The 24424-nt window shown below is 36.7% G+C and overlaps 2 protein-coding genes across 3 annotated transcripts in view; both read left to right on the top strand.

The window, feature by feature from the left end:
• The window catches only part of LOC123319455, a 33806-nt gene extending 9922 nt beyond the window's left edge, over nucleotides 1–23884 (top strand). The window contains exons 1-5 of one of the 2 annotated variants that reach the window (XM_044906440.1): nucleotides 5742–5852; nucleotides 7517–7616; nucleotides 22110–22199; nucleotides 22258–22413; nucleotides 23526–23884. In XM_044906440.1, the coding sequence (XP_044762375.1) occupies nucleotides 5773–5852; nucleotides 7517–7616; nucleotides 22110–22199; nucleotides 22258–22413; nucleotides 23526–23585 (486 nt within the window). In that variant the 5' untranslated portion in view covers nucleotides 5742–5772 and the 3' untranslated portion in view covers nucleotides 23586–23884. Of the gene's footprint in view, nucleotides 1–5741; nucleotides 5853–7516; nucleotides 7617–22109; nucleotides 22200–22257; nucleotides 22414–23525 lie in introns of those variants that run through there. The other variant, XR_006538488.1, reaches the window with a different exon arrangement.
• Nucleotides 11839–12644, top strand: LOC123319456. Its single transcript, XM_044906441.1, has 2 exons — nucleotides 11839–12286; nucleotides 12424–12644. The coding sequence occupies exons 1-2, from the start codon at nucleotides 11954–11956 to the stop codon at nucleotides 12427–12429; spliced, it is 339 nt and encodes a 112-aa protein (XP_044762376.1). The 5' UTR covers nucleotides 11839–11953; the 3' UTR covers nucleotides 12430–12644.
• Nucleotides 23885–24424: the final 540 nt, after the last annotated feature.

Below are 24424 nucleotides of genomic sequence, written 5' to 3'. Positions count from 1 at the left end.
TGGACATTTGGAATTGAAAAAAACCTAAACCTAAAACCTGTTTCGACTGGAATATAGTTATTATTTCACTTAATACGTTCAATAGATTGAAGATTCAGATGATCCATGGGCATTTTTTTTCCTTCTCTCATTGTTCTATTTTATTCTGACTAACCCTTCAATTTGTTTAATTTCTAAGTAAACAATATTGAACAAAAAAATTCTCCTAGTTGTTACCCCGATTAAAAATTGGCAGCTGGGGAAGTCTTATACTTTACTTATACATACTTATACATTAGAGATTATTCTCTAATGAATTTCGGCGTGCAAATCTGGCATCATTTGCTGAAGTAGACACAAACGTTGATAGTGTGAAACTATCTGAAGCTATAGAATGGTTGTTAGAATTGGACAATCAGTCCTTCATATCTCTCTCCTCAGAATATAATCCAAGAGTTGCACTGAATGTTTGGGCGCTGAGCGCCAACTATAAGAGCAGTATTCAAATTTTGATCTGATCTGAGCATACATAGAAAAAATTTAGTCTAGCGACAAATATTACAGCTTATTTGCAGAAGAGTTTGCAATGTTGGATAGATTGTTGGTATCTGTGGATATCAGATTCAACGTAGCTCAAAAATTAGTCACTGGATAATGATGATATCAACTGCGAAACTGAGTAGGTACGCGGTTTCCGGTTTTACTGAGAAGATAGTTCATATGGATCAGGAAGAGGTTGGGTGAGAAAACTGAGCTTTGGAGCACTCCTGTTGGTGAAAAAGTTTCTCATCCACTCGTAGGACAACTTTTTCGAAAATGAGTTTTTTTTATTCATTAGTAACTCGTTCGCAACTATTTGTAACAGCAAAATAGCAGAATTCATAATTCAGAACTTACAGAAGATATTAAAATGGAATGAATCGTAAATTAATACGGAAATGAATGAAATTCTACAGGTGGATGAAGGTAAAGTACCTTCACCCACCTGAAGATGCTATTGTGATAGCGAAACACGTCGTGGTTTAAAAACTCATTTTTGTGAAAATAATATAATCTTTTTTCAGTTCAATTATGGATTTTCATCATGTATCGGCTGCATCAATTCAATATTTCATTTCTTTTTGATCTACCAATTTGCTCAAGACCCTTCGGCGAAACCACAATGCCTCCTCATTTTCTCTGGCATTATCACTCATGTTGAGAGCCTATATTCTTTGCGATTCTACTTTTTCTATTCAGAAATGGAAATTTCAAATGATTTTCAGGAATTCATACTTAAACACACTATTCTCTTTTATACTTTTTCTTTCAAAATTCTTTACCCGTAAGTTTTGAAAGAAAGTGGACCTCTACTCGAACAAGAAATTTTTATTCATCAGGTGATATTTCTGCGGAAGAGCAGAATTTTTGCCCTGAATTTGTATTAATCGTAAATCTACGAGAGAGATAATAACTTTATTGAAAACTTTTCAAAGGGCTATCGACCGAGGTCTTCCTGCCTCTGTACAATTTATGTTTAACAATATGATGGTATGCGAGCCTGTGAAATATAGAATGAGTAGGCTAAGTAAGTCTTTCAAGGTGAGATATGCTATGTATTAGTGGTGCTTTTGTGTTAATGTTGTGTTGTTGATTGACAAATTTTTTGTTAGGCTCTGTATTCTGCTACTTTCTATTTTTGTCTTCCCGTGAAGATATTCGTTGGCTGAGTAATGTAGTGGATTATTCGGATGTCTTATTTTAGTAATCTTCCGGACTAGTGCGTTCCGCTATTTTACATTTTGATGGCACCTTCATTGCATTGTCCCAGGATTTGGTGTCCATATTCTATGAGAGGTCTGCGGATCGTCTTATATATTTGCTGGCTGTTTCTATCCCAATATCTTCATTACTGTATGTTAGTTTTCTGAAAAGGCTAGCTCTATTGATTGTTGCTTCTTTAGTGGATTTAATATATGCATTTTAAAATTCAGTTTGTGGTCAATTGCCATTCCAAGATATCTGCAGTTTGTGCTTGGTTTTAAGGAGGTGTTGCCCAAGGATATAGTTGGGCAGTTCTGGTTGCTTTTATATTGAAAAAGTATAAATTTCGATTTTTTTTGGGTTGAGTTTTATTCTCCACTTTCTCAACCATACAACTAACCTGTTCTTCAATTTTTCCAATATTATTGATATATACTTTTACCATGAGCGATCAGTGTGGTGTCCCCTGCAAAGTGTAAAAAAAACTCATTTTGTTTATAAGATCTTGTGGTAAGTGGTAAGATGTCCGAGCCATAAAAATTGTACAGATATGGTGATAGATAGGAGCCTCGTAAAACTAATGGTCCGTAGAATAAGTTGATTTCACCTAATGACTTTTTCCATTTAAAATCATCTTCAGATTAATACCAAGTCTATAAATAATTGTAACGCCCATAACGTGAGAATTGAACATATGAGGGTTGATGGTTTCAATTGACTACCATATATATGCACCTTTACTGATCACGTGATCGAAATTTTGAATGTTAGAGAGACATATGAAGTTCAATTATTCAATCAAGCCAAGTAGACGAGTTATCAACGTCAGTTTATTTAGATACAAAATTCCAAGGACCAAAGATGCTCAGATGGAATGAACCAGAGCTCTGGCAAGCCATGGATGTAATCCACAAGATGTTTTTCGCCCTCCCGAAGGAAGGAGAAAAATATAACGCTTACATTCTCATGCTTAAACATTCGCTGTTTTTTGTGGCGACGTTTGGTTTTTATTTGTATGGTATCATCGGCTTCATTTCTCATGGCTACTCAGGTAAAAAGATAACTTTTCTCCTTTCTCTTATATTAGAGGAAGCAAATCGTACCTAATCACCGCATGACGGACTATAAGATTCTGCTTTTTACGACTTTTCTATAATACCCATAATGAGGGATGAGGGAGAAAATGAGTCTCGAGTGCATCCCTTAAGCATCTCTTCAACGAAGCGTTTCCAGACATACCTCCATAGAACCTTTTCGTCATATTTTGAGGTTCGAAACCTACATCCAAATTTAATCCTGAGACAACCTATGAAATAAATGACCAGAAGAGATCAAGAAATTAATTCCGGCAGCATCTGTGGCAGAGTGAAGTCTCCTCTTTTAGAAAAGACTATTTATATGTTGAGTGAATTTTTGGATAGATAAATGTCTGAACTTTATGTATTCAGTGCTTTTGTTTTGTATAGACTTTTGTCTGTACAGGGTGTTTCATGAGTCGTTGGCCATAGCCGAATGGTGAATGCAGGTCATCAAGTATTTCAGAAAACTTGCTTGTTTTGTATCCTAAGGCTATTAGTTTCGGAGATACGGGGTGATTCATGAATATTGGCTGAAATTTGTGATAGCTATAACTCTAGACGACAAGGTCCGATTTCTATCAAATTTTATGGGTTTGTTCACTTCAGAAAGCTCTTCCAAACGGTTCATGAAATATCAATATTTTCATTGCAGTACTCAGAATATCATGATTTTTTATCCAAAAATCTATATTTTTCACATCCCTTACGGAAATTTTGTTATTGCCATGAAAAACTACATATTTTCACTTTGCATGGCACACTTGTCACAAGGGAATAGGAACTAGGAACCGGACAAAATCATATTTCATGTCATTTTTTCGGAATGCGGTCCTATTTGTATTCCTTCGGTGATAATATTTATTGCCCTTTGCCGAGATTCTGAATTATTTTAAATTCTGTTCAATTCTTCTTCATTTTGAACACTCAGCACATACTGAGTGTTCGTAAAAAAGTATTTAAAAGTATGCAAAGTCGAGCTGTGAATTCTTCTGAAATAACATATTGAATTTAGATACAAATGATGGGAACCATCTTGGAAAATGTAATCTGTAAGTGTATTTCAAATAGGTAAGTGTATTTGCTTCATAACACACATAAGTATTGAAATTTATTCTTCAACAATGAAAATGTAGTATCATATTATAAAATATGTTCGAACTGGAGTTCCCCCATCTCGACGCATTTTCTAGCGCTTAAAATCAGATTATTTATTGCCCTTTTTATTATATCGGGATTTTGTTTCTGCACAGGCTTCTTCTATCCTCTGCCGCAAATGCTCCCGCGAAGTCAGAATTGTCATGCACTCACTTTTTCAAGCACACTCAGTAGGAACTAAAGGTTTAAAATGAAAAAGAGTTGGACAGAATTTTAAAAATTCGAAATCTCGACCGAAGACAATGAATAAAATCACCAAAGGAATAAAAACAGGACCGCATTTCGAATAAGTGACATAAAACATGAATTCGTCCGATTCCTTCATTGTTGTTTCATGAAAGGAAATAAAAAGATTAAGGTTTTTCGGAAGAATAAATTTTAATAGTTATTTGTGTTATGAAGCTTATATATTCACGGATTACATTTTCCAAGAGGGTTTACTTCATCTGTATCTAAACTCAATATGTTATTTCAGAAGAATTCACAGCTCGACTTTGCATACTTTTAAACACTTTTTTACGAACACTCAGTATGTGCTGAGTGTTCAAAATGAAGAGGAATTTTACAGAATTTAAAATAATTCAGAATCTCGGCAAAGGACAATAAATATTATCACCGAAGGAATAAAAATAGGACCGCATTTCGAAAAAATGACATGAAATATGATTTTGTCCGGTTCCTAGTTCCTATTCCCTTGTGACAAGTGCGCCATGCAAAGTGAAAATTGAATTCCCTAGAATAAAATATGTAGTTTTTCATGGCAATAACGAAATTTCCGTAAGGGATGTGAAAAATATAGATTTTTGGATAAAAAATCATGAATTTCTGAGTACTGCAATGAAAATATTGATATTTCATGAACCGTTTGGAAGAGCTTTCTGAAGTGAACAAACCAATAAAATTTGATAGAAATCGGACCTTGTAGTCTAGAGTTATAGCTATCGCAAATTTCGGCCAATATTCATGAATCACCCCGTATCTCCGAAACTAATAGCCTTAGGATACAAAACAAGCAAGCCAACGACTCATGAAACACCCTGTATATTGTGCAAACAAATCAATCAATGAAAGAATGCCTACGAAAAACTTTGCCGTGGAGAAAACGTAGGTTCTAACTATGGTTTATTTAAACTTCTGAAATTGTCAGAAAAGAACCTATAATGAAAATACGTAGATTTGTTAAGCTGACCCCCAACTCTTATACTGTGTGGCTTTCAAATTTTTTGCTAGGCCACACAATATACTGCAGAATTTTTGGCATTTCGAGGTACCCTTTTTCCGCGTCTGACGAAAAATGTAGACTCTGTTTCAAAAATTACCATTTTCAGATGGCCTGCGCAACGACATAATTGAATCTTTGCAGATAATAGTTACATCCTCGATGGATGCATTGCTAATAATGATTTATTTGTCACATGGTGAGAAAATCAGAAAACTACTTCAAGAGATAAAATATATGTCCAATGAAGTGCCCATGAATGTTTCCAAGGGTTACATCTTTCTAAATAAACTAACCTGGATTACGTTCTACGCAAGCTTCACCCTCTGCTTTTCGGTTGGTTTGATTTACCTATTTTTTGATGCAAATTGTGAAGACAGGAAGCTCAAAGATGACAAAAGATACATGTGTGGTCTATTGAACCCTGTTTGGTATCCGTTCGTGATAGAGGATTCGAGCATGTGGAAAGTTTTGTTTGCTTTTTACATAAATATTGGTTCAGCTATGGTATGGAGCTTCTATGGTGCTTCTATGGTTGGATTTATTGGAATTGCTTATATTATGACTCTCAGAATCCAGGATCTCACAGAGCATTTTATGGAATTCGATGAGAGGAATATTCAGCATTTGGGCGAAAAATTCTCCTTTCTGGTCGAGTACCTTTCTGAGTTACACAGGTGAGTTTCCGTTTTGTGTTGTTCGTTGCTGAAACTTGTAACGATACTTGATTGTTTTATATAAAAATCAAGCCTCGTTTTAAATGTCCGTTTCCCTGAATTTTCCAGTTGAAGCAATGCAACACCGTCTGATGGAGATTTTAGTTTTAATAAAGATATTCCGTTTCATTTTTCAGAATCCTAATAAATTTCGTAAAATTGAAATTTCCAACAGTAATCCGCCGTAATAATCCAAAACAAAGAAAAAGTGTCTTTCTGCATTCAGCGTTGTTTTTCCGTCCACAAAAACACACCGAATTCAGCATAAAACAGCATTGATTGCAGATAACGACAGTTTCTTTTACCGATAAAGAGATAACTGCCACCGAGAATATTTCTTCTGGGGAGAATATTCGAGAATACCGAATTTTTGGATGCAATTTTGATCACATGACCGTCCACATGTGGGGAAAGTTGATAAATAGGGCCGCACCACCAGACGAATGGTATTCCTGATTCATTGTTCGACAGTTATTCATTATTCGGCATTGATTCTTTATTGGCAATTCATATATTCCTTATTCGGCATTCGTCATTCATTACTTATTCATTTTTCTAAATTCTAAGACCCTGTGATCTGTTTCTTTTTCTTTTCTATTATTGGTGGCGTGACCGTACCGGAACAAACCGTAAGTCTTTTTCTTGATACCGCACACTGCGCGATTCAAAGTTGCATTCTTTTATTTGTTTAATTGTGCTAATCCTTGTTAACGCAGACTTTAGTCGCCTGGCTCTCTGGTGAACCAAGACCAATCGACTGAAGTCTCGAAGTCGTTCCGCTGGTAATGCTTGGCGTGTACACCCAAGGTTGCCACGGAAAGACCACAGTAGCCTATCCCGTTCTACCCCTGTTGTGTTCTGTTTAGATTTCCCGTTTCCCTGTCGCCTGGCTCTCTGGTGACGGAAACCAATCGACAGAGGTCTCGAAGTCTTTCTGCTGGTAATGCTTGGCGTGTACACCCAAGGTTGCCACGGGGAGACCACGATAAACTACCCTATTATCCAGTAAATTGTTGCATTGTGTTTCACCTTAATCAAACCCGTTTATTGAATAGTTTCAATTCTGATTGGCATGTACACTGAAAATCACTGAAAGTGCTCGGGATCAAACCCATCGCTAAATTAACCGATAACAGGGACTTTCTGAGACAACCGGTTACTGTGAATTTTGTGTAAACCCCGTACTTTCCTCATTGTCTCAGAAGGAATCAAAGTGAATGATATTGATTCATTTCTTTCTTTAATACCTAATATTTTGACTGAATATAATTAATTTGAATATTGTTTAATTCATTAATTTCACTGTGTTGAGTTTGAATTTCTGACGACCGGGACAGATTAATTGTTGCATTTCTGTTTTCCTCATTTTGAACTGGGTCATCAGCTGTATATATTTTTTGACTTGGAAATCATTGTATGGATCACTGTAATCACAACTGTTGTAATAAATTCGGTTTTGAAGTACTTGTTATCGCTACCACCTTAGATAACCCCGAACTCTGTCTCCGACTAGTAGGTTACTTGGTGGGTTTGTATTTCTTCCTATTGAAAGAATAGCTGGCGCTCGAGATAAAACCCTTTGCAAACTAAACCCGTTACAAACTCGTTTTCTCCTTTCATTTCAGATTGATTAAAGACGCTAACCAAACCTTCGGATATTGTTGTATCGTCATATATGTACTCGGAACAATATGTATGGCAATGGGGGCATACATTTGTCTAGTAGTAAGTACACATTTATAATCTCAATAATTTGAATATTGTTAGTATGACAAGGATAATGCCTTCATATACTAAAGCAGAAAGAAAGTAATCGCAATTAATTCAGATACATAACATCCATTGTCCATTGATATAAAAATCAACGAATGCTACGAAGTGATGCCCAGAAGACTCAGAAGAGTATTTTTTTCGGGAGTTTCGTCTCGTTTTCGACACGAGGCAAGACTTCTTGCCTCATTGGTGAGACGAGACCAGACTTTTCACGGTCTCGTCTCGAGTGTCGTACGAGAGGGTCGCAGAGGTCTCATAGTCTCGTGAATATTTTGGATAATAAAGGAGTTTTGCTTACGAATTTAAAACCTTGGAATCATTTCTTCGTATTAATACCACTTTTTCCGATACCTATTGTTTAAATCGAAAATTTCATTACAATGATCAAGAGCAGAATTTCTTCATTCTACTTCAATAAACATACCAAGACGTACGCACTTTGTAAAAACTTTCAAAGTATGTCAGTATTCACGAGATGATGGTCTTTGATATATTCAATAAATATTCCATTTATTTGTGTGTTCACTCTGAAAAACTGAATAAATAGATCGTAAAATGATGCAGCCGTCACATATTATACAAATAATTATACAATTGTCTGTCGAATGCAGCGACTGCGATCTCGATCCGCCGATAACACTGATCGACAAAATTATAGTTTTGTTCTCCCACCTAAGGAAAATATATATATTTTGAATCTTCGTAGCCACGGTATAAACGCACAATAAATAAAAAGTGGAAGTTAGCTCTTGTTGTTTTTTAATAATTATATTCATGATTTTTAACAAAAACAATGCATTATACTATTGGTAATGGTGTAAAAGATTCCGATCGCTTAGATCTTTTGTCTTTTCTGCTGTAGGACGACTCCAGTATTTCTCTAACGATGGACCAACAATAATCAGCAAGCATAGAGGGTTCCCCTTTGCCTTGGTAGCGTTTTTCGAATGACGCGATGTCTTGATGGAATCGCTCTCCATGCTCGTCACTTACGGCTCCCATATTTTGTGGAAAGACATTAATATGTGATTGCAAAAAGTGTATTTTTAAGCCCGTTTGCAAAAGCCGAGAATCCTCTAGAAAATTTGCTCGAAAATTCATGCGCCGTGAATTATATACCGTTGCATACGCACTTTCGGTAGAATTCTCTGTTCAGTTGCATACAAAATAATCTCTGCCGTTTTCTTGCGAGAATTTTGTAGAGAATTCTCCAGAGAATTCTCGGCTGTTGCAAACGGGCTTTAAGGACATGTTGCATCCCATTTTTTGATGAGCCTGTAACATCGTTTTGACGATATTTACATATTGCGGAGATTTGTGATTGCCAAGAAAATTTTTGGTCACTTCTACAAAGGACAACCAGGCTTCTTTTCAAAGTCATTCAATGCTGCCAGAAACTGAATTTGTTTCAATAGTTTGTGTATTTTATAAAGTATCGTAGGGTACAGAAGTGCGAACATGGACAATTCACGCATGTCTTTTATTTTGATAACGGGAGCTAAACAAACGTAAGTACTATTATTTTTGTAATAAGGTGAGGAATACCTAACAAAAAAATATAAATCTCTTAGGTGGGACATGTTGCATCCCATTTTTTGATGAGCCTGTAACATCGTTTTGACGATATTTACATATTGCGGAGATTTGTGATTGCCAAGAAAATTTTTGGTCACTTCTACAAAGGACAACCAGGCTTCTTTTTCAATGTCATTCAATGCTGCCAGAAACTGAACTTGTTTCAATAGTTTGTTTATTTTATAAAGTATCGTAGGGTACAGAAGTGCGAACATGGACAATTCACGCATGTCTTTTATTTTGATAACGGGAGCTAAACAAACGTAAGTACTATTATTTTTGTAATAAGGTGAGGAATACCTAACAAAAAAATATAAATCTCTTAGGTGGGACATGTTGCATCCCATTTTTTGATGAGCCTGTAACATCGTTTTGACGATATTTACATATTGCGGAGATTTGTGATTGCCAAGAAAATTTTTGGTCACTTCTACAAAGGACAACCAGGCTTCTTTTTCAATGTCATTCAATGCTGCCAGAAACTGAACTTGTTTCAATAGTTTGTTTATTTTATAAAGTATCGTAGGGTACAGAAGTGCGAACATGGACAATTCACGCATGTCTTTTATTTTGATAACGGGAGCTAAACAAACGTAAGTACTATTATTTTTGTAATAAGGTGAGGAATACCTAACAAAAAAATATAAATCTCTTAGGTGGGACATGTTGCATCCCATTTTTTGATGAGCCTGTAACATCGTTTTGACGATATTTACATATTGCGGAGATTTGTGATTGCCAAGAAAATTTTTGGTCACTTCTACAAAGGACAACCAGGCTTCTTTTTCAATGTCATTCAATGCTGCCAGAAACTGAACTTGTTTCAATAGTTTGTTTATTTTATAAAGTATCGTAGGGTACAGAAGTGCGAACATGGACAATTCACGCATGTCTTTTATTTTGATAACGGGAGCTAAACAAACGTAAGTACTATTATTTTTGTAATAAGGTGAGGAATACCTAACAAAAAAATATAAATCTCTTAGGTGGGACATGTTGCATCCCATTTTTTGATGAGCCTGTAACATCGTTTTGACGATATTTACATATTGCGGAGATTTGTGATTGCCAAGAAAATTTTTGGTCACTTCTACAAAGGACAACCAGGCTTCTTTTTCAATGTCATTCAATGCTGCCAGAAACTGAACTTGTTTCAATAGTTTGTTTATTTTATAAAGTATCGTAGGGTACAGAAGTGCGAACATGGACAATTCACGCATGTCTTTTATTTTGATAACGGGAGCTAAACAAACGAAAGCACTATTATTTTTGTAATAAGGTGAGGAATACCTAACAAAAAAAAATATAAATCTCTTAGGTGGGAGGACCCTTGTTGAATAGTGTAATTGATGTATTTTCGTGGTTCTTGGGCGAATTAAATTCTGAAAATTTCACAGAGTCTCCTGGGGGTGTTGATGGTTGTGAATTCGTGAATGTAGTTTGGAACTTTCGTGCGGTTTCATTATTCGTAGATGTTTAATGTACGAATCGGTAATTATATTCCGATAATACCTGATGTTTAATCGCGTTCACATCTGGCACACGGTTTTTGCGAGTTGAATCGTTGTATTCGGTGTGCAATACGTGTGTTGGACAATTGAACAGAGTCGGACTAAATTTGTTCGTTTTACTTGTTGCGTTTTTGAATCGCGTTATGTCGTCGGAGACTAAGTGTGTTTCTTGCAAGAGAAGAGTGGTTAATCCTGTCAAATGCAGTATATGTTCAAATCCGTTTCATCCAAGCTGTGCAAGTCAAGCAGGGTATGCGCAAGAGGGTAAAATAACGTGTTGCCATCAGGGTGCTGCTGGAGAAGAGGGTGCTATGCTCGGAATGAACAGTCAGGTGGACGCAATTGTGAATCAGTTAACGAAGGTGTTTCAAGCTCAGTTTGAGAGGTTTCAAATTGAAATAAGAAATGAATGCTTGGCTCAGATTGGCGATTTGGCCTCGAAGGTGGGTGAGCTGTCTTCAAAATACCAGGAGCACCTGGTTGGGACTGAAAAATTGAAGCTTGAAATAACGAAGGTTAAAAACGAGAATGCTCTGCTCATGGAAAAAATTGAAGCGGCTGTTCGTGTTACCAACTCTGACAAAATAATATCGGAGATAAATGATAGGGCATTGCGTGAGAGGAACTTAATGTTGTTCAATGTTTCGGAGAGTACCTCTACGCTGTTGGAAGAACGTATTCAATTCGACCTGAATCGTGTGAGGGAGATTTTTTCTGCTCTCAAGATGGATGAGAAAGTGGAAAATATTAGTAAGGTGGTTCGAGTAGGCTTGAAAAAGGTTGGTAACGGGGATAGACCTATCAAAATTATAATGAAGAACAATGTTGATGTTAAGGAAGTCTTGATGAAAAACAGTGAAAGAGAGAATGGGCAACGTTTTAGAATTTTCAACGATAAAACTCCTCAGCAGCGCGATCATTTGGAAAATTTGAAGAGGAAAATCGATGAGAGAAGCTTAAAAGGTGAAAAGCTAACAATTAGATACATCGGCGGTGAGCCGAAGATCATCAGGAGGAAAAACTAGTTAAGCCCCCTTTACAGCAGAACATTAGGATTTATTACATATGCACATATGTTTAGTCGAAGCGAATAGACGTGTTTTCGTGAGCTCCGCTAAATAACAAGAAAGATTTCATACCATTCTCATTATTGGTATATATCCATATTATAAACCTACATTACCTGATTCGCAATTAGGAAAAATGACCTCAACACAGAAGGAGATCCAAAAGGTCATGAAAGAAGCTATGCAGTCAATTTTACAAGACCAGAGTTTCATGGAATCATTGGTGAAATATGTATCTGAGCACCTAAACGAGAGATTAGATGAAGTAATAGCTAAACAGCAGGAGAAACTCGAACATTATGAAAAGAAAATAACCTTTCTGCAACAACAAAACGAACTACTCAAAAACAGAATGGAATCGTTAGATCAAAACCGGAGAAAGAACTGCATTCGTATTTTTGGTATTGAAGAATGCGAAGGAGAGAATGCAGAGGAATTAGTCCAAAATTTGTTCAATAAGACGTTGAAGGTGAGAATTAATTTAACAACAAATACTGAATCATGTTTCCGTGTGGGTCGACAAAAAAGCGGACAACAAACATCGCAAGACGATGATATCGATAACAAAAAACCACCCGCAATACTGGTCAGATTCTGTAATTATAGAGATAAGCAGAAAATCATGGAGAAGAGAAAACTTCTAAAATCCAGTGGCGTCGTGATCAAGGAAGATTTGACTAAGTATAATTTGGATATTATGAGGAAGGCTGTCAAGAAGTACTCTTCGAAAAATGTTTGGAGTTTCAATGGTGAGGTATTTGCGACTATCAAGGGACAGAAGACAAGGATCCGGAGTGATATGGTATAGAAATAGTACCGAAATATTGATGGAGTATAAAAGCGGTCTCAAGGATGTACCTACTTGTATTTTTTCTGTATTTTCTCTTTTTTTTGTGTTGTTGATTTTTTGAATATTGTTCATTGAATATACTATTTTTTAAGGATTACAAAAATTATGCAGATAAATGGTTTGAAGTGCTATTACCAAAATTTCAGAGGTTTGAGGACAAAGCTGAATGAGATAAAATTGAATATCGAAGAGGAGACTTTTGATATTATAACTGGAACGGAGACATGGCTTTACGAGGGTATTCTAGACTCAGAGGTAATTAACTTGCATAAATACCAAATTTATAGAACAGATAGAAATTTGCAACTGACCAACAAAGTCAAGGGAGGCGGGGTGATGGTAGCAATAAATAAAACATATAAGGTATTAGGTGTTGATCGCAGGTGTGGAAGTTATGAATTAATAAATGTAAAAGTCAGGATAAGAAAGGAGAATATATCGTTTGTCATTGTTTATTTTCCACCGGGCTCACCTCTTGAGATCTATACAGAATTTTTTGATTATGTAGAGGTTTTTTTTGAGGAGTATAGTAATGTCATCATAGTTGGAGATTTTAATTTGCCAGATTTTCCGGACGATCTGACAGCATATGACAGTCTAGATGAGAAGCACAAGAACGTTTTAGATCGCATTAATATACTTGCACTCTAACAATGTAATCGAATTTCTAATTCAAACGGGCGAAAGTTGGATCTTATCTTGGTTCCTGGAGATGAGTCTCACAGAATTTCCTTAACTGGATCTGAATTTCCGCTGATATCAGAAGACAAACATCACCCTTCTCTTATTTTCAACATAACATTCAACTCTATAGCTGATAAAGTTGATAGAAACTCGGAAAATGAAAGGTGGTATTATGATTTTCGTAGATGTAATTTTTACGAGTTGGCTGTTGGTATAAGACAAATAGATTGGACGCCACTGTTCCATCATAATAATGTTAACGATGCATTGGAGTTTTTTTACCGACAGATGTATGGTGTGATAAATACTGTCGTTCCATATTCTTGTAAAACAAAATCGAAATTTCCAGTATGGTTTAACAAGGACATATTTGAATCCATGAAAAGGAAAAAACTGCTGAATAAATTAAAACATTTATCAATCAATCATTTACAACTGTACAGGGATGAGAGACGTAATCTCAGAAAACTGATAAAGTCTAGTTACGCAGATTACATAAACAATATTGAGAACGGAATGAAAAGGGACAACAAGTGTGACGATGCAGATTTTGCCCCGCCACGAAAACGAAATTTCTTCACCTATACTTGTATAATACGACCTATCAACCGAAATATTTTTGAAGAAAACCGTTATATCATCATAGGGGGTCTTTACCGATTGATATTTTGACATTGTTTTCCACCGACCAGTCCTATATTTCTGGCGGAGACCGTATATGTCTTTTGTTTTCAGAATTCATATATTTTATAATTCTTTCCGTTCAGCCGTACATTTTCTGAGTCGAGAGCGGTCTTTCAACTTGTTCAGTTTTTCCTTCTCTTCAGTTGTTTCTGTTTCTTTCCGAGCCGGCTGATTGACCGAACAATTTGAGTGCAGCCAATGGGGAAATGAGTTACCGATAGGGGGGCAGTTTTCCCGAGGAGTGGTACTTCTTCGAGCCCTGCGCGGAAGGTCAAGAGCGAGGTCAGTAGAGATCGAGCTGCCGAGAAAAGTGCGTAAGGTGTTATTACCGTGAGTTGGAAATTACGTCAAGAAGTTTGAAAGTTTAAGGCAAGTCGCTTGTAGTATTATTGTTTCTTACGTAGTGCATACCTGAGGGCTATTTTCCGCTTTCTTTAGTCTATTGGACTGGCTGAGAATACTTACCTACCGTTTAAACTTGACCTAGTGATCGTAGACTGTGTAAAGTGTCGGCCATCTGTGTCCGTGCGACCGCCGTGGGGTCCCCGTAGGACTTGGAGTTCCTACCGTATTTTTGGTGCTTATTTTGTTAATATATTGCCGACTTCCGACCGATCAAGTTACAGGTTGGAGTTCCAAAATGGTTGTCACGGCGTGATGCGTACTTTTCCACGCGTCCCATTTTGGAGCTCCAAAAAGTAGAAATATTCAAAAATAGCATCTTAACTCAACGACTAAGATATTAATTGAAATTAATTTGATGTAAATTTTGTGAATAGTTAAGTGATTTTGTTGCTACTTTGTGATTATTGAACACCGCCTGACTTGTCAAAGGCTATTTTTGGGGATTGGTTCTTCCAAGTCTCCTGCAGTTCCTCGGGACCCCAAAAATACAACGACAAAGATCTTAACTGAGATTGGGTACATAGCCTCACTGTGCTGAGCCCAGATTACCGTCATTCTGGTTTAGAGGGGCTGCTAGCCGGGATGATGTGATTACCAAGAAATATGAAATGAATGAAGTTACAGGTTGACAGTTCCTTCCGACCTGCTGTCTGAATGGCAGCCATTTTGAGGACCACAGAGAGAGAGAGAGAGAGAGAGAGAGATAGAGAGGAGAGAGAGACAGGGTGCACTGCCATTCGACTGAGACCAGCCACTGTACCGATTTCCGCCGACAGAGAGAGTGACTTGACAGGATTTCAAAATTTAACCGTAATTACCGTCTATTTCCATCGTACTCCTCTGGAGTGACCGTACAAAATTTAACCGTCTATTTCAACCTTATTTTCCTGGAGAGACCGTGTTTCATCAGCCGCCCCCACACTGACCAGGACGCCGGTTGACATCAATATTTCTTGAGACTTGTACATTTCTGTATATAATTTAATCCAGTAGGAATAAAGGACTAAACATTTATTTTGTTGCCAGTTATTTTGCCAGTGAGAGACAGTTCCCTAAATCAGTTAGAACTAGATTTTCGTCAGAAGAGGTAGGTACTCTTTTTGAACGATTAAAAACCGTCAGAAAGCAGAGACCAAGAAGACGCTACCACCCTAGTTTTCACTGCTACCCTTCTCCACTGATCATTCAAGTCTACCCGGGCTCTCTAATTTTTGGAGATTCTGTGAGAGACGTGGGGTTCCACTGATTGCCCCACTGGCGCCCGAGCAAAGGTAAGGAGCGTCCAGGGTGAGAGAAAAAGCCCATCACACAAGGCATTCTGGAATTTTACTAAAAATGAAAATCGAAACTGTAGCTCAATATCACAGTTTGAATTGGGTGAGCAAATGATTCCAGAATCCGAAGCGGCACATAATTTTGGAAAATATTTTGAATCAGTGTTTAAAAGAGAAAAAGCTGATTACGAACCTAAGACTCATGAGCCCAAATTTTCATTGTCGGAGGTTACAGTGGTGGATTTCTACAACGCGATAAAAGGGTTAAAACCAAAAAAATCAGCGGGAATTGATGGAATTCCTCCATATGTCATAAAGGGCTGTGCTGAGTGGCTGAAGGAGCCACTGATTTTCATATTCAATTTGTCAATGCAAACGAAAACATTTCCGGTGTTGTGGAAGGAAGTGGTGGTGACACCTGTACATAAATCAGGCAAGGTCTCAGAAATTCAAAATTATAGGCCCATCTCGGTTCTTTGCGCAGTGGCTAAACTATTTGAGCAAATAATATATGCAAAACTCTCGGCAATGGTGAGAAGCAGTATATGCCAGGAACAGCATGGATTCACACCGGGAAAATCTACCACCACCAATATGTTGCAATTTTGTCATGATATCACGGAGATCATGGAAAACGCACAAGCAGATATAGTGTATACTGATTTCAGAAAGGCTTTCGATAATGTGAATCACGACTACCTATTAGACAAAATGAGCGAAAATGGTGCAGACGCATGCACCCTTGAGTTTTTTGCATCTTACCTGAAAGATAGAACATTCAGAGTAAAGTACGGAGGTGTTTCGTCTGAAAAATTTTACGCGAATTCTGGCGTGCCACAAGGATCAAACCTGGGACCACTGTTGTTTCTCATATTTATTAACGACTTGCCACAAGATTTGAGTTACTCCGGATGTTTAATGTTTGCAGACGACTTCAAGATCTATCGGAGAATTGATAGTGCACAAGATTGCCTGAATCTTCAATCTGATATTGACCGCGTCTACCAATGGAGTGTCAAAAATGGATTACCCTTCAATAAGTCGAAATGTGTCGTATTATCCTGCACCAGAAGAAAGGAAATGTTACAGCACCGATACAACATGGATGGAGAAGAACTAAAAAGAGTAAATAAAGTCAAAGATTTGGGCATAGAGTATAATAACACTCTCTCATTCAAGAGTCACATCGAGACCATATCGGCAAAAGCTTACCGCAGTTTGGGATTTGTCATGAGACATTGCAGGAATTTTAGAAATCTGGACACTGTGATTCAGATTTATAGTACGGTGGTCAGACCGAAACTTGAATATTGCTCGACTGTGTGGCACCCTTCACCTATATTGTACAAGTCAACACTAGAAAAGGTCCAAAACAAATTTTTGAGGTTTTTATATTATAAAAAATATAAGACGTATCCGGATTATAATACGGTGAGATCAGCCCGACTTAGAAGGGAGTTTGGGATACCATCGCTGGAGACCAGACGACTTCACGACACAGTGAAGACGTGTTATAAGATTTTTAACCATCACTACAGAACACCACACCTGAGAAATCTAATGCATGTAGGAATTCCTCCCCGCACCACTAGACTGAATACCTTCTTCGATATGCCCCCAACAGTAGCTTTCAATTACTATTCACCAGTTGTGAAAATGCTAAAGATAACAAACCAAGTCCTCTGTATGTCTGATCTTAGCTTTTACCAACCTCCTAAGGCATTTTACAACGGCTTGCATTCGTATTTCGAACAAGAATATATTGATTGAGTTAAATTTGTAATCTGACTTTTTTTTCCTTAATTTGATTTAGTTGTAAAATAATAATATAAGGTTTATTTCTTCAATGCTTCGATATATTTTGAGTCTATTCTTTGTGTTTCTCATGTAAAAAGATTTGTAATCTGTTTGAGAAATAAATAAATAAATAAATAAATTACCATAACGTCGGTGGTATTCGTGCGCGATTAGATGAGTTAAGGACCTTGGCTATTGACTGCGAATATGATGTTTTGGTTTTGACAGAGACGTGGTTGAGTGCGGATGTGCTTGATGCGGAATTTCAGGCTCCCGAGTGGGATGTTTTTCGATGTGATCGATCGAATTTGACTAGTTCCAAGGTGAGGGGGGGAGGTGTGATGATATTGACACGTAAAGGTTTGTGTGGCAGGACAATAAAATGTGCAATTCAGGATGTGGAGCAGGTGTTGGTGTCTGTAAACATCAACTCGATCAAGACAATTATATGTGTTGTCTATATTCCCCCTGGCTCTTCTGAGAGTCGTTACCAGCATCATTGCGACTCCATTGAGGAGGTTCAACTCCACGATCCAACTTCCAATTTCATCATTACAAATTTGTGCGCCGATTATTTTGCCAAGACATACGAAAACGAGCATATAGTTTCACCTGGAATGCACTCAATACGGGAATGTATTGGTTTGTCTCAGCTGTCCCTATCCACGAGGGAAGTTTTTGAGGGGATCCAGGGTTTGAAGGGTGGCTATTCGTGTGGTCCGGATGGGGTGCCTGCGATGCTTATAAAGAGGTGTATTTTTTCACTCACAACACCAATTCGTGATATATTTGAGGTCTCCTTGAGAACTGGGAAGTTTCCCTCATACTGGAAAAACGGTTATTTGGTACCTATATATAAGGCTGGAGACAAAGAGGATATCAGAAATTATCGAGGTATTGCGCTGCAGTCTGTTTTACCGAAGTTACTCGATAAGTTGGTGTGTGTCAGATTAGTGTGGGAGAGCTCCTCGTTTATAATAAATCAGCAGCACGGATTCTCTAGGGGTAGATCTACGATGACCAACCTACTGGTTTATGTGGAGGATATTATCGGTGCACTGGAGGACGGTAGGCAGACTGACGCCATTTACAGTGATTTTAGCAAGGCTTTTGACAAAGTCAATTCCAATATCCTTATGTTGAAACTACACATATTGGGAATAAGGGGTATTATGTAGGTACGAGTGATTTAGCAGCTTTTTGAGGAACCGTCTTTTGGCAGTCAAACTAAGAGACTGCATTTCCTACTATGTTCCTGTTTATTCTGGGATGCCACAGGGGTCCCATCTGGGACCCATATTGTTTTACCTCTTCATCAACGACATCAGTAGTGTGTTTCTCAACTCTGACTATTTGTTGTTCGCGGACGATTTGAAGTTTTACCGTGTTGTTTCATGTGACAATGACGTCAAGTTACTGCAGCAGGATTGCAATAGATTGGAGGAATGGTGTTTTTCCAATCGCATGTTTTTGAACATCAAGAAGTGCTCGGTGATCACGTTTTCCAGAGGAAGAGACTATATACATTCCACATACGACCTGTGCGGTGAGAGATTAACTCGAACAACGTCAGTTAATGACTTAGGAGTGTGGTTCGACACGAAATATCATTTCATTCTCATTTGGCTTACGTGAGGGATAAATCGTTGAGACTTTCGGGTCTTGTGATAAGAAATTGCAGATCGTTTTCTGAGAGTGCACTGATTTCTATGTTTTGCTCCCTGATTCGAAGCATTCTTGAGTATGGCTCCTTGGTCTGGTCTCCTAGAGGTGTGGTGGCCTCTCGATCACTGGAGAGTGTACAAACTAAATTCCTGAGATTTATTGCTCAAAAAAGGGGTATACGTTATGCTGAAGTGAGTGTTACGGCAATTAGGGAATCAGTGGGACTGTGGTCGCTGTCTGATAGAAGACGTGTATTGGACTGTTGTTTCTTGCATAAGTTGTTACATGGCTACTGAACTAGTGTCAAGACTAACCTTGAATGTGTCTCCTAGAAGAACTACGCATACTGAGTTGTTCAGGCCGAGAGCGTTACGTACTAATTATGGTAATCATCTATACCTAGGTAGAACTCTTTACTTTATAAACAGGTATCCTGAGTTGAATATCTGCGAGCAGTCACTCGGTAGATTCAGGTCTCGGCTGAGCGTTGTGCTTTCGCGTTCCTCAGTGATGGGTAGAAGAAGGTGAAACACTAGTTTGTTATGTAGTAGTTTTTATTTTAATGAGGCTGTTATTTTTTTTGTTAAGATGTATTTTTTTTCTGTAAAGGAGTTATCCCGTAGATTTATAATAAATAAAATAAATAAATAATAATACGACTTGTCTGAGTTGGGATGTTGCGTTTTGCGGAAAAACCCTTTGTAGCCCTTCAACAAAAATTGGTGAAGGGTTATTCCCATTATTTTTCAGGGCAAATTTGTAGTTAGCATTCAATGATAATATACATAGTGAATCATAATTATTGAAACACTAAAGATCGAAATATTTATAGCGATGGGTACCAGATATGCCTTGACAAGCTATTGCTGTGGAAAAACATATGGGGTGTTGAAGTTGAACGGCAATAGATTATGATGTCATAGCAGACCTGAAAAAAATTACATTTAGCAACACAGCAAAATTTTTCTTACATTAGGAAGCATATCCTGAAACTTCTTAGGGTTTTCACTCCCAATCTCTGAAACAAAATCAATTTAAAAATGAAATAAACGATTTGCTCCTGCGTGAAGTCTTGCACTAATTTGTCTGGAGCAAATCAACGTTACAATATAAAATTATAATTTCAGTCCTTTATTTTCAGTTCATTGGCAGGCAACAATTTTTTCTAGTTGATTTGCTCCTGACAAATTTGTGCAAGAATTTACGAGGGAGCAAATCGTTTATTTCATTTTTTAATTGATTTTGTTTCAGAGATTAGGAGTGAAAACCCTAAAAAGTTTCAGTAAATGCAGAATCCTCCCAGAATAAATTTCAATCGATACTAGGAAGCATACTTTTCATGAATTGAAATTTACCTCTGAGATCATGAAGTCTCTGATTTTGTTTTTCTCAAGAACGGATGAAATCATCGTGTTCATACAATATTACCAATAGGTATTTTATATTCAAATGATTCTTACATCCTACTTTCTAATCGAAATAACTACGAAGTTTCGTCAAAAAAGCTACCATTTTATTTATTTATATTCATATAATTACATTCCCAAAGTCATGCCTCTGTGACGATTATGATGACACTGAGAAATTAACGCTTAAATTATCAGCAAAAATCGAATAAAAACACCTTTTTCACAGCAATATTTCACTCAGTCCTATTTGACTTGATTCGATTTGATTTGAATCGTAATATTTCGATTCGAATTATTATTCCACCCCGTATACTGCTATTTTAAAAGACCCTCTTTCTTTCATACATTGATGTATTATGACAGGTGTCTCACCTCCGTCGTTTTCTTAAATTTCTCCAATGCATACAAACAGGCATATAATAGCATCCCTAGACTTAAGCAAAGCCTTTGATAGCGTCAGCCACGAAATACTGTTTCAATAACAAAGGTTATATATATATATATATATATATATATATATATATATAGTGCTAGATAAGCTACAATATTATGATGCTAGAGAATGGACACACAAACTAATTCGATCATATTTGACGAATCGCCGACAAATAGTAAAGTGGAATGGTTGCAGTTCTGATCCTGTCGAAGTGAAATGTGGTGTCCCTCAGGGATCAATTTTAGGGCCAATTTTCTTCGGTTCGTTTCTCAACGACATATTTCACGATGTAATGTAATCATCATTGAGCTGGAGCAAGCATATTGAAAATCTTCCTAAAAAATTGTTAATTCCACTTTTCTAATCAGAAGGATGAGGCAAATAACTAACTTCGGCGATTGTCGTAGGCAGCTGCTAGGGTTCATTATGTTACTGCACAATGGCTGCTGCACACAAAGTGCAGCTTGCCGTACAGTTCTTGCACAGCTATTGTTGCATTTAAAGTGTAGCTTGCTGTACAGTGTACAGTTTTTACACAGTGACTGCTACATTTAAAGTGCAGCTTGCTGTACAGTTTGAGTACAGTGACTATTGTATAATAAAATACAGCTTGCTGTACAGTTTTTGTACAGGGACTTCTGCATATAAAGTGCGGCTTACTGTACAGTTTGAGAACAGTGACTACTGTATATAAAATACAGCTTGCTGTACAGTTTTTGCACAGTGACAAAATTGCATATAAAATACAGCTAGCTGTACAGTTTTAGCACGTAACTGCTGCATTTGAAGTGCAGCTTGCTGTACAGTGATTGCAATACCATCGCTGTTTTTTAAGTGCAGCTGTGGCTGTATATCAACTGCAGTTTGTACTGTACAGTAACTGCACAGTCCACCGGGACATATACGGTCCTTTTTGGTGCAGTTACTGCATTACCATCACTGCAGTCAAGTGAAGCAACGATGTGCAGTTTTTGTTCAGTGTTTGCTGGGTAGGCCTAGATCGATTGAGATTATAACAACATTATGTATCTGAATCAATTTCGATTCATTCTTTGAATTTTAATCAATATCGAATTCTCATTCAACAGGATGGTAATCTCAAAAATATTATATTTTTATGTGGTTGTATCAGTTTACAATATACATGGTGCAGCGTAGGACAAAATTTGGAAGACAAGGTAAAAGAAAATATTCAACAGAAATTCAACAAATCACAGAATATCATTAATTTTTCAGCATCAGGAATTGATATTTTCTATTGAAGATCTACCATGGTATAACATGTCCCCGCAAATGAAGAAAAATTATCGACTTTTTCTATCAAGTGCTCACATGCCACTTCAAATCAGAATATATCCAAATATAGATGTTAACAACAAGTATTTACTTTCTGTGAGTCAAGTTGAATACTTCGATATTTTCAAAAACTTCACAAGTTTTCTTATATTTTAAAATTATGATGTGATTATTCAACGGCAATACTGAACAGTATAAATTATATTATTTGGTCGAAAAATTTTAATTTCTACAGATGCCGAAGTGAAAAACCAAATTGCAACCTACCTGACTTGACTTGACTCGACCTGACTAGATTCGACTCTTAATGACTTCACTCGACCTGAATCGACTTGGCATTACCAACATATCAATAATAACAGTAATAAACGAATTAATTCAGATGCATAACATTCGCCGATGATTAAATTAACAAATGTTACAATCTAAAGCGAACTTACAAACTACTATCGCTCAAAGTATTACCAGAAATTTCATTTCGTCGACAAAGAGTAGATGCTGACCGTGGTTTCGGTCTCATTTGACCTCGTCAGAGCAACAAAACTCCTTCGTCAACGAAACTAGAATGAATTGCCGGCTCCTTTTATTCCATGTCAGTAGCGGATATGATATATAACATAGTCCATTCAAGAATGATTGACATCCCCGTAAGCCTTGAAAATCCAGACGCAGCTTAATATCTGGTCACAAAATACCAAAATACCTTCAATAATTTCTGTAGTTTCATTCACAGAAGTGGAGTATATAAATATAACCTAGAAGGTATTTGAAAAGAAGAAATATTCGAATTCTGAGCATATTAATCAGCATTCAAAATTGGCGCAATTATTTTTCCAATTTGTTTCATTAAATTGAGGACATAAACAGCAGTAAAAATCCAAGTATTTTCAGTCAGTGCATAGATTCACATATAATAGGTACAGTGACTTTATACACATATATGAAGTCACTGTAATAATAGGTCTAGATCATCAGTATTTATTCTCAATACCAACCTGAAATTCGCAACACAAAATCTCAACTCATGAACTATTACCAACTTAAATTCGATTTTCCATAGCCAACCGAGATGTCAATCATTCTTGAATGGACTATATAATATAATATGATGTATATTATTATAAATACACTGAGCGACATCTGACAGAGAAACGGTTTCTCTGTCGGGTGAAGGATCACGTCCAATATTGATTTTATTCGTTTTTCAGGTTTTTCAAGGAACTTACACCACAATTACATTCTTGATAAATTCAATGAACAGAAGTTGAACACAATAATACATAATTAAATGATTTTTTGAAATTTATAACACTTCTATCGTTCGGAATGTAGTTATCACATCACTTAATGTCTTGAAATAAATTGAATGTTGAAGGACACATGCCAATTTTAATGCCCATTCAAAAAATATCAAGATAATGAACATGTACAAGATGAAACAAGAAATAATGAAAATACTTTGCCGAAAAAATTTCTACACAAAGGAAAAATTTTGGAATTACCGTTTAACGTTTTGATTCGTTTTTGTATGATTTGTCTGAATATGTTGTAATAAACGATTGTATACTTAATCGGTATTTTGACATGTTGACACCCCATCCCCATGTAAAAAATTGATGGTTTAAAATGTATTCCCATTTTTGTATTTCTTGTATATTTTGTCTCCTATGAATGAATAAATAAAAAAACTAAAAACCCTTCAATTTTTAAACTTTTCAGCATCCACGTGAACAATATTGAATAAAAATCTAACTACCACGTTGGTATGCTGAATAGTAAGTGACATTCAGCCAGGTAATTCTCATTTTAAACTGCTCGTAATTATGCTCCGATGGAAGAACATCAGCTGAAAGCCTGTTCCATAATTTTTTAGAATTTTGACAAACAGTAGTTCTCGTAGTTAATTGAATAGAAGAATGGTATTCTTTCTTGAATCAGGCACGTAGTCTGAAAATATCCTCTGACTTACGGCTGTAGACTGGCTTCAGGTAATAAAGCAATTTTACTGCTTTCTTCTGGATGTAATCCAAGAGTTGCAATGAAACTTGGGCGTTGAGCTCAAACCAAAAGAGCACTATTCAATTCTTGGTCTGATCTGAGCATACTA

This window comes from Coccinella septempunctata, chromosome 8 (assembly GCF_907165205.1).
Source record: "Coccinella septempunctata chromosome 8, icCocSept1.1, whole genome shotgun sequence".
NCBI classification, from domain to species: Eukaryota; Metazoa; Arthropoda; class Insecta; order Coleoptera; family Coccinellidae; genus Coccinella; species Coccinella septempunctata.
Note: the sequence above shows the minus strand (reverse complement) of the source record. Positions and strands in the feature narration are given on the sequence as shown.

Excerpts from the sequence above, each read along its gene's own strand:
- LOC123319456 (XM_044906441.1), top strand. The coding sequence starts at position 11,954 with ATGACCTCAACACAGAAGGAGATCCAAAAGGTCATGAAAGAAGCTATG.